This window comes from Argiope bruennichi, chromosome 7 (genome assembly GCF_947563725.1).
Source record: "Argiope bruennichi chromosome 7, qqArgBrue1.1, whole genome shotgun sequence".
NCBI classification, from domain to species: domain Eukaryota; kingdom Metazoa; phylum Arthropoda; class Arachnida; order Araneae; family Araneidae; genus Argiope; species Argiope bruennichi.
The window spans coordinates 60,240,618-60,252,589 of record NC_079157.1 but is presented as its reverse complement, the minus strand read 5'-3'; the positions used below and the strand labels follow the sequence as shown (position 1 = coordinate 60,252,589).

The 11,972-nt window shown below is 32.6% G+C and overlaps 1 protein-coding gene across 1 annotated transcript; it reads left to right on the top strand.

Annotated features, from left to right (window-relative positions):
- Positions 1–368: 368 nt before the first annotated feature.
- Positions 369–1,598, top strand: LOC129975388 (glutamate receptor ionotropic, delta-1-like). Its single transcript, XM_056088451.1, has one exon. The coding sequence runs from the start codon at positions 369–371 to the stop codon at positions 1,596–1,598; it is 1,230 nt and encodes a 409-aa protein (XP_055944426.1).
- The last annotated feature ends 10,374 nt before the right edge of the window (positions 1,599–11,972 follow it).

Sequence of the window (11,972 nt, the reverse complement as noted above, 5' to 3'; positions counted from 1 at the left end):
TTTTTCACATTCAGTAGTAGAATGTGTTGATATTTTTGCTTTATGATTAGCAGACTAATTATGATTGATTAGATATTGGCCAGATTTAGATATCAGAACTTTGCACTTCAGTTTATCGACAGTTATAATTTTGTTGAAAATAAATATACGCAACTTGATAAAAATATGTTATTCCAAGATTGTTTGCATTGTCATATCAAACGATAGAAGACATCCTGGATGTAAAATCCATCTTTCCACAAAATAGCAATTCAAGAAATAGATGAATACTTAAAAAAAACAATTTGTTCATCATTCAAACTAAAGGAAAAAAAATTGATATATTTATTAGATAAAAATAATTTTAAAGCTCAAATCTGTTTTCAAAAATGGAATATCGCCTGAAAACAAATGTTGCTGTTGTTCATCTGCCATACGTTATGTCCGTCAACATCTCTGAAGATGGAACAGTGAATGTGGGAGAATACGCAGGAAAATATCTAAAGGTGGTTTTAGAAGCTTTGAAAATCGAATACAGAATAGTACCTGAGAAAAGCAAGCTATTTGGTCATTTGTTGCCCAATGGATCTTGGACTGGTATGATAGGTATGATACAAAGGGGTGAGGCAGATTTGGCCTTCACACACATCGATTTAACAGAAGAACGTAGTAAAGTGGTAGATTTCAGTACCCCTTACAACATGGATGCCTGCATCTTTGTTTCAGTTATGCCAGGAAAAATCAAATCAACGTTTGGGTTCCTCCATCCTTTTGATCTTAACACTTGGATTGCTGTACTTTTGACCTTCTGTATAATGGCAATCTTGTTTGCTCTTTTTCAAAACAGATATTCATTATTTGAGATATTCTTCAGACTATTCGCAGACTTCTTACAACAAAATTCAATGCCAGTGGTTGGTTCACTCAAATATAAAATTGTATTTCTAACTTGGTTGTTATTTGTCACGGTGATAACTTTCAGTTGGTCAGCTACCTTACTGTCATTCTTAATTGAACCAAAAAGAGACAATATGGTGAGGACTTTTAAAGAACTTTCCAAAGCTGTTCAAATCGGAACACACAGGGCAACCTTGGATGATGTAAATCTACCTTTTTTGTTAAATTCAGAAGACGATGATCTTAAAATTCTCGGACAAATAGTTATACGCAACGAATGGCTTATACATGTATCCAAACGAGGTACAGGTGCATATATTAATTATCGAGCAGCAGAAGTGATGTACAGAAGTGCTGCGGAAATGTTGTTTGGAAATCGGGATGATTTATATATTTCTGAGGATACGCTCTACGTTATACCTACGGCATTTGCATATGGGAAAAACTTTTGCTGTTCGTCAAAACTGAATTCGATTATTCTAAGATTGTCAAGTGCAGGACTGCATGATAAACTTTTGGGAGACAACACTTTGAAATATTTTTTAAAAACAGCTAAGAAATTGAATGATGAAAGTACTGATTTTTCTCTTTCCTTCAGTAATTTGCTTGGAGTTTTCATTCTATTAGGTGTTGGAATGATACTTTCGTTCATAGTTTTTCTTGGAGAAGTTATTTATGGTATAATTTATTCAACTTATTGTATTATGTACGGGATTAAATAGGAAGAAATGTTACTGAAAAAAAAGAGAAACTTTGAAAGGAACTTTACAATTTAACTTGCAAGGAAAAAAGGTATTAAATGTGATTGCTTGTATCAATGGCTCTTTTATTAAATCATAGACTTAATGCACGGCTTCGAATTATAGAAAAATAGTTTATACATCATAAGGCCTGCTACTGGCAGTTTATTTGTTAAACATGTGCAGTGTCCAGTGAATTGCCTAACGAAAATAAAAGTATATTAAAAAATATTTGATAGGTATTCCATTAAAAGAATTTCGCTATTTGGCTTGAATTCGAATGGCTCCTTTACTAAATAGTAGACTTGTTACACAACTTTGAATTATATAAAAATTAAGTGTATACATCATAAGGCCTGCCACTGGCAGCTCATTTGTTAAACATGCAATTGTCCAGTAAATTGCCTAACGAAAATAAAAGTATATTAAAAAAAATATTTGATAGGTATTCCATTAAAAGAATTTCGCTATTTGGCTTGAATTCGAATGGCTCCTTTACTAAATAGTAGACTTGTTACACAACTTTGAATTATATAAAAATTAAGTGTATACATCATAAGGCCTGCCACTGGCAGCTCATTTGTTAAACATGCAATTGTCCAGTGAATTGCCTAATGAAAATAAAAGTATATTAAAAAAAATATTTGATAGATATTCCATTATAAGAATTTCGCTATTTGGCTTGAATTCGAATGGCTCCTTTACTAAATCATAGACTTGTTGCACAACTTCGAATTATATAAAAAAAGTGTATACATCATAAGGCCCGCCACTTGCAGCTCATTTGTTAAACATGCAATTGTCCAGCGAATTGTCTAACGGAAATAAAAGTATATTTTTAAAAAATATTTGATTTGTATTCCATTAAGAAAGTTTCGCCATTTGGCGAGAATTCAAATGACTCCTTTACGAAATCGTAGACTTGTTGCACAACTTCGAATTATAGAAAAATAGTTTATACATCATAATGTCTGCCACTGGCAGTTCATTTGTTAAACATGCAGTTGTCCACTGAATTGTCTAACGAAAATAAAAATATATTAAAAAAATATTTGATATGTATTCCATTAAGAGAGTTTCACCATTTGGCGTGAATTCGAATGGCTCCTTTACTAAATCGTAGTCTTGTTGCACGCTTCGAATTATAGAAAAATAGTTTATACATCATAAGGCCTGCTACTGGCAGTTTATTTGTTAAACATGCAGTTGTCCAGCGAATTATCTAACGAAAATAAATGTATATTAAAAAAAAATATTTGATATGTATTCCATTAAGAGAATTTCGCCATTTGGCTTGAATTCTAATGGCTCCTTTACTAAATCGTAGACTTGTTGCACAACTTCGAATTATAGAAAAATAGTTTATATATCATAAGGCCTGGCACTGGCAGTTCATTTGTTAAACATGTAGTTGTCCAGTCTCTTAATGGAATACATTCCATTAAGAGAGTTTCGCCATTTGGCGTGAATTCGAATGACTCTTACTAAATCGTAGACTTGTTACACGCTTCGAATTATAGAAAAAAAGTTTATACATCATAAGGCCTGGCACTGGCGGTTCATTTGTTAAACATGCAGTTATCCAGCGAATTGTCTAACGAAAATAAAAGTATATTAAAAAAATATTTGATATGTATTCCATTAAGAGAGTTTCACCATTTTTCGTGAATTCGATTGGCTCCTTTACTAAATCGTAGTCTTGTTGCACGCTTCGAATTATAGAAAAATAGTTTATACATCATAAGGCCTGCCACTGGCAGTTCATTTGTTAAACATGCAGTTGTCCAGCGAATTATCTAACGAAAATAAATGTATATTAAAAAAAATATTTGATATGTATTCCATTAAGAGAATTTCGTCATTTGGCTTGAATTCTAATGGCTCCTTTACTAAATCGTAGACTTGTTGCACAACTTCGAATTATAGAAAAATAGTTTATATATCATAAGGCCTGGCACTTACAGTTCATTTGTTAAACATGTAGTTGTCCAGTCTCTTAATGGAATACATTCCATTAAGAGAGTTTGGCCATTTGGCGTGAATTCGAATGACTCTTACTAAATCGTAGACTTGTTGCACGCTTCGAATTATAGAAAAAAAGTTTATACATCATAAGGCCTGGCACTGGCGGTTCATTTGTTAAACATGCAGTTGTCCAGCGAATTATCTAACGAAAATAAAAGTATATTAAAAAAATATTTTATATGTATTCCATTAAGAGAGTTTCGCCATTTGGCTTGAATTCTAATGGCTCCTTTACTAAATCGTAGACTTGTTGCACAACTTCGAATTATAGAAAAATAGTTTATATATCATAAGGCCTGGCACTGGCAGTTCATTTGTTAAACATGTAGTTGTCCAGTCTCTTAATGGAATACATTCCATTAAGAGAGTTTCGCCATTTGGCGTGAATTCGAATGACTCTTACTAAATCGTAGACTTGTTACACGCTTCGAATTATAGAAAAAAAGTTTATACATCATAAGGCCTGGCACTGGCGGTTCATTTGTTAAACATGCAGTTATCCAGCGAATTGTCTAACGAAAATAAAAGTATATTAAAAAAATATTTGATATGTATTCCATTAAGAGAGTTTCACCATTTTTCGTGAATTCGATTGGCTCCTTTACTAAATCGTAGTCTTGTTGCACGCTTCGAATTATAGAAAAATAGTTTATACATCATAAGGCCTGCCACTGGCAGTTCATTTGTTAAACATGCAGTTGTCCAGCGAATTATCTAACGAAAATAAATGTATATTAAAAAAAATATTTGATATGTATTCCATTAAGAGAATTTCGTCATTTGGCTTGAATTCTAATGGCTCCTTTACTAAATCGTAGACTTGTTGCACAACTTCGAATTATAGAAAAATAGTTTATATATCATAAGGCCTGGCACTTACAGTTCATTTGTTAAACATGTAGTTGTCCAGTCTCTTAATGGAATACATTCCATTAAGAGAGTTTGGCCATTTGGCGTGAATTCGAATGACTCTTACTAAATCGTAGACTTGTTGCACGCTTCGAATTATAGAAAAAAAGTTTATACATCATAAGGCCTGGCACTGGCGGTTCATTTGTTAAACATGCAGTTGTCCAGCGAATTATCTAACGAAAATAAAAGTATATTAAAAAAATATTTTATATGTATTCCATTAAGAGAGTTTCACCATTTTTCGTGAATTCGATTGGCTCCTTTACTAAATCGTAGTCTTGTTGCACGCTTCGAATTATAGAAAAAAAGTTTATACATCATAAGACCTGGCACTGGCGGTTCATTTGTTAAACATGCAGTTGTCCAGCGAATTATCTAACGAAAATAAAAGTATATTAAAAAAATATTTTATATGTATTCCATTAAGAGAGTTTCACCATTTTTCGTGAATTCGATTGGCTCCTTTACTAAATCGTAGTCTTGTTGCACGCTTCGAATTATAGAAAAAAAGTTTATACATCATAAGGCCTGGCACTGGCGGTTCATTTGTTAAACATGCAGTTGTCCAGCGAATTATCTAACGAAAATAAAAGTATATTAAAAAAATATTTTATATGTATTCCATTAAGAGAGTTTCACCATTTTTCGTGAATTCGATTGGCTCCTTTACTAAATCGTAGTCTTGTTGCACGCTTCGAATTATAGAAAAATAGTTTATACATCATAAAGCCTGCCACTGGCAGTTCATTTGTTAAACATGCAGTTGTCCAGCGAATTATCTAACGAAAATAAATGTATATTAAAAAAATATTTGATATGTATTCCATTAAGAGAATTTCGCCATTTGGCTTGAATTCTAATGGCTCCTTTACTAAATCGTAGACTTGTTGCACAACTTCGAATTATAGAAAAATAGTTTATATATCATAAGGCCTGGCACTGGCAGTTCATTTGTTAAACATGTAGTTGTCCAGTCTCTTAATGGAATACATTCCATTAAGAGAGTTTCGCCATTTGGCGTGAATTCGAATGACTCTTACTAAATCGTAGACTTGTTGCACGCTTCGAATTATAGAAAAAAAGTTTATACATCATAAGGCCTGGCACTGGCGGTTCATTTGTTAAACATGCAGTTGTCCAGCGAATTATCTAACGAAAATAAAAGTATATTAAAAAAATATTTTATATGTATTCCATTAAGAGAGTTTCACCATTTTTCGTGAATTCGATTGGCTCCTTTACTAAATCGTAGTCTTGTTGCACGCTTCGAATTATAGAAAAAAAGTTTATACATCATAAGGCCTGGCACTGGCGGTTCATTTGTTAAACATGCAGTTGTCCAGCGAATTATCTAACGAAAATAAAAGTATATTAAAAAAATATTTTATATGTATTCCATTAAGAGAGTTTCACCATTTTTCGTGAATTCGATTGGCTCCTTTACTAAATCGTAGTCTTGTTGCACGCTTCGAATTATAGAAAAATAGTTTATACATCATAAGGCCTGCCACTGGCAGTTCATTTGTTAAACATGCAGTTGTCCAGCGAATTATCTAACGAAAATAAATGTATATTAAAAAAAATATTTGATATGTATTCCATTAAGAGAATTTCGCCATTTGGCTTGAATTCTAATGGCTCCTTTACTAAATCGTAGACTTGTTGCACAACTTCGAATTATAGAAAAATAGTTTATATATCATAAGGCCTGGCACTGGCAGTTCATTTGTTAAACATGTAGTTGTCCAGTCTCTTAATGGAATACATTCCATTAAGAGAGTTTCGCCATTTGGCGTGAATTCGAATGACTCTTACTAAATCGTAGACTTGTTGCACGCTTCGAATTATAGAAAAAACGATTATACATCATAAGGCCTGGCACTGGCGGTTCATTTGTTAAACATGCAGTTGTCCAGCGAATTATCTAACGAAAATAAAAGTATATTAAAAAAATATTTTATATGTATTCCATTAAGAGAGTTTCACCATTTTTCGTGAATTCGATTGGCTCCTTTACTAAATCGTAGTCTTGTTGCACGCTTCGAATTATAGAAAAAAAGTTTATACATCATAAGGCCTGGCACTGGCGGTTCATTTGTTAAACATGCAGTTGTCCAGCGAATTATCTAACGAAAATAAAAGTATATTAAAAAAATATTTGACATGTATTCCATTAAGAGAATTTCGCCATTTGGCTTGAATTCTAATGGCTCCTTTACTAAATCGTAGACTTGTTGCACAACTTCGAATTATAGAAAAATAGTTTATATATCATAAGGCCTGGCACTGGCAGTTCATTTGTTAAACATGTAGTTGTCCAGTCTCTTAATGGAATACATTCCATTAAGAGAGTTTCACCATTTGGCGTGAATTCGAATGACTCTTACTAAATCGTAGACTTGTTGCACGCTTCGAATTATAGAAAAAAAGTTTATACATCATAAGGCCTGGCACTGGCGGTTCATTTGTTAAACATGCAGTTGTCCAGCGAATTATCTAACGAAAATAAAAGTATATTAAAAAAATATTTTATATGTATTCCATTAAGAGAGTTTCACCATTTTTCGTGAATTCGATTGGCTCATTACTAAATCGTAGTCTTGTTGCACGCTTCGAATTATAGAAAAAAAGTTTATACATCATAAGGCCTGGCACTGGCGGTTCATTTGTTAAACATGCAGTTGTCCAGCGAATTATCTAACGAAAATAAAAGTATATTAAAAAAATATTTTATATGTATTCCATTAAGAGAGTTTCACCATTTTTCGTGAATTCGATTGGCTCCTTTACTAAATCGTAGTCTTGTTGCACGCTTCGAATTATAGAAAAATAGTTTATACATCATAAGGCCTGCCACTGGCAGTTCATTTGTTAAACATGCAGTTGTCCAGCGAATTATCTAACGAAAATAAATGTATATTAAAAAAAATATTTGATATGTATTCCATTAAGAGAATTTCGCCATTTGGCTTGAATTCTAATGGCTCCTTTACTAAATCGTAGACTTGTTGCACAACTTCGAATTATAGAAAAAAAGTTTATACATCATAAGGCCTGGCACTGGCGGTTCATTTGTTAAACATGCAGTTGTCCAGCGAATTATCTAACGAAAATAAAAGTATATTAAAAAAATATTTTATATGTATTCCATTAAGAGAGTTTCACCATTTTTCGTGAATTCGATTGGCTCCTTTACTAAATCGTAGTCTTGTTGCACGCTTCGAATTATAGAAAAATAGTTTATACATCATAAAGCCTGCCACTGGCAGTTCATTTGTTAAACATGCAGTTGTCCAGCGAATTATCTAACGAAAATAAATGTATATTAAAAAAATATTTGATATGTATTCCATTAAGAGAATTTCGCCATTTGGCTTGAATTCTATTGGCTCCTTTACTAAATCGTAGACTTGTTGCACAACTTCGAATTATAGAAAAATAGTTTATATATCATAAGGCCTGGCACTGGCAGTTCATTTGTTAAACATGTAGTTGTCCAGTCTCTTAATGGAATACATTCCATTAAGAGAGTTTCGCCATTTGGCGTGAATTCGAATGACTCTTACTAAATCGTAGACTTGTTGCACGCTTCGAATTATAGAAAAAAAGTTTATACATCATAAGATTTGGCACTGGCGGTTCATTTGTTAAACATGCAGTTGTCCAGCGAATTATCTAACGAAAATAAAAGTATATTAAAAAAATATTTGATATGTATTCCATTAAGAGAATTTCACCATTTTTCGTGAATTCGATTGGCTCCTTTACTAAATCGTAGTCTTGTTGCACGCTTCGAATTATAGAAAAAAAGTTTATACATCATAAGGCCTGGCACTGGCGGTTCATTTGTTAAACATGCAGTTGTCCAGCGAATTATCTAACGAAAATAAAAGTATATTAAAAAAATATTTGGTATGTATTCCATTAAGAGAATTTCGCTATTTGGCTTGAATTCTAATGGCTCCTTTACTAAATCGTAGACTTGTTGCACAACTTCGAATTATAGAAAAATAGTTTATATATCATAAGGCCTGGCACTGGCAGTTCATTTGTTAAACATGTAGTTGTCCAGTCTCTTAATGGAATACATTCCATTAAGAGAGTTTCGCCATTTGGCGTGAATTCGAATGACTCTTACTAAATCGTAGACTTGTTGCACGCTTCGAATTATAGAAAAAAAGTTTATACATCATAAGGCCTGGCACTGGCGGTTCATTTGTTAAACATGCAGTTGTCCAGCGAATTATCTAACGAAAATAAAAGTATATTAAAAAAATATTTTATATGTATTCCATTAAGAGAGTTTCACCATTTTTCGTGAATTCGATTGGCTCCTTTACTAAATCGTAGTCTTGTTGCACGCTTCGAATTATAGAAAAAAAGTTTATACATCATAAGGCCTGGCACTGGCGGTTCATTTGTTAAACATGCAGTTGTCCAGCGAATTATCTAACGAAAATAAAAGTATATTAAAAAAATATTTTATATGTATTCCATTAAGAGAGTTTCACCATTTTTCGTGAATTCGATTGGCTCCTTTACTAAATCGTAGTCTTGTTGCACGCTTCGAATTATAGAAAAATAGTTTATACATCATAAGGCCTGCCACTGGCAGTTCATTTGTTAAACATGCAGTTGTCCAGCGAATTATCTAACGAAAATAAATGTATATTAAAAAAAATATTTGATATGTATTCCATTAAGAGAATTTCGCCATTTGGCTTGAATTCTAATGGCTCCTTTACTAAATCGTAGACTTGTTGCACAACTTCGAATTATAGAAAAAAAGTTTATACATCATAAGGCCTGGCACTGGCGGTTCATTTGTTAAACATGCAGTTGTCCAGCGAATTATCTAACGAAAATAAAAGTATATTAAAAAAATATTTTATATGTATTCCATTAAGAGAGTTTCACCATTTTTCGTGAATTCGATTGGCTCCTTTACTAAATCGTAGTCTTGTTGCACGCTTCGAATTATAGAAAAATAGTTTATACATCATAAAGCCTGCCACTGGCAGTTCATTTGTTAAACATGCAGTTGTCCAGCGAATTATCTAACGAAAATAAATGTATATTAAAAAAATATTTGATATGTATTCCATTAAGAGAATTTCGCCATTTGGCTTGAATTCTAATGGCTCCTTTACTAAATCGTAGACTTGTTGCACAACTTCGAATTATAGAAAAATAGTTTATATATCATAAGGCCTGGCACTGGCAGTTCATTTGTTAAACATGTAGTTGTCCAGTCTCTTAATGGAATACATTCCATTAAGAGAGTTTCGCCATTTGGCGTGAATTCGAATGACTCTTACTAAATCGTAGACTTGTTGCACGCTTCGAATTATAGAAAAAAAGTTTATACATCATAAGGCCTGGCACTGGCGGTTCATTTGTTAAACATGCAGTTGTCCAGCGAATTATCTAACGAAAATAAAAGTATATTAAAAAAATATTTGATATGTATTCCATTAAGAGAATTTCACCATTTTTCGTGAATTCGATTGGCTCCTTTACTAAATCGTAGTCTTGTTGCACGCTTCGAATTATAGAAAAAAAGTTTATACATCATAAGGCCTGGCACTGGCGGTTCATTTGTTAAACATGCAGTTGTCCAGCGAATTATCTAACGAAAATAAAAGTATATTAAAAAAATATTTGATATGTATTCCATTAAGAGAATTTCGCTATTTGGCTTGAATTCTAATGGCTCCTTTACTAAATCGTAGACTTGTTGCACAACTTCGAATTATAGAAAAATAGTTTATATATCATAAGGCCTGGCACTGGCAGTTCATTTGTTAAACATGTAGTTGTCCAGTCTCTTAATGGAATACATTCCATTAAGAGAGTTTCGCCATTTGGCGTGAATTCGAATGACTCTTACTAAATCGTAGACTTGTTGCACGCTTCGAATTATAGAAAAAAAGTTTATACATCATAAGGCCTGGCACTGGCGGTTCATTTGTTAAACATGCAGTTGTCCAGCGAATTATCTAACGAAAATAAAAGTATATTAAAAAAATATTTTATATGTATTCCATTAAGAGAGTTTCACCATTTTTCGTGAATTCGATTGGCTCCTTTACTAAATCGTAGTCTTGTTGCACGCTTCGAATTATAGAAAAAAAGTTTATACATCATAAGGCCTGGCACTGGCGGTTCATTTGTTAAACATGCAGTTGTCCAGCGAATTATCTAACGAAAATAAAAGTATATTTAAAAAATATTTTATATGTATTCCATTAAGAGAGTTTCACCATTTTTCGTGAATTCGATTGGCTCCTTTACTAAATCGTAGTCTTGTTGCACGCTTCGAATTATAGAAAAATAGTTTATACATCATAAGGCCTGCCACTGGCAGTTCATTTGTTAAACATGCAGTTGTCCAGCGAATTATCTAACGAAAATAAATGTATATTAAAAAAAATATTTGATATGTATTCCATTAAGAGAATTTCGCCATTTGGCTTGAATTCTAATGGCTCCTTTACTAAATCGTAGACTTGTTGCACAACTTCGAATTATAGAAAAAAAGTTTATACATCATAAGGCCTGGCACTGGCGGTTCATTTGTTAAACATGCAGTTGTCCAGCGAATTATCTAACGAAAATAAAAGTATATTTAAAAAATATTTTATATGTATTCCATTAAGAGAGTTTCACCATTTTTCGTGAATTCGATTGGCTCCTTTACTAAATCGTAGTCTTGTTGCACGCTTCGAATTATAGAAAAATAGTTTATACATCATAAAGCCTGCCACTGGCAGTTCATTTGTTAAACATGCAGTTGTCCAGCGAATTATCTAACGAAAATAAATGTATATTAAAAAAATATTTGATATGTATTCCATTAAGAGAATTTCGCCATTTTTCGTGAATTCGATTGGCTCCTTTACTAAATCGTAGTCTTGTTGCACGCTTCGAATTATAGAAAAATAGTTTATATATCATAAGGCCTGGCACTGGCAGTTCATTTGTTAAACATGTAGTTGTCCAGTCTCTTAATGGAATACAATCCATTAAGAGAGTTTCGCCATTTGGCGTGATTTCGAATGACTCTTACTAAATCGTAGACTTGTTGCACGCTTCGAATTATAGAAAAATAGTTTATACATCATAAGGCCTGGCACTGGCGGTTCATTTGTTAAACATGCAGTTGTCCAGCGAATTATCTAACGAAAATAAAAGTATATTAAAAAAATATTTTATATGTATTCCATTAAGAGAGTTTCACCATTTTTCGTGAATTCGATTGGCTCCTTTACTAAATCGTAGTCTTGTTGCACGCTTCGAATTATAGAAAAAAAGTTTATACATCATAAGGCCTGGCACTGGCGGTTCATTTGTTAAACATGCAGTTGTCCAGCGAATTATCTAACGAAAATAAAAGTATATTTAAAAAATATTTTATAT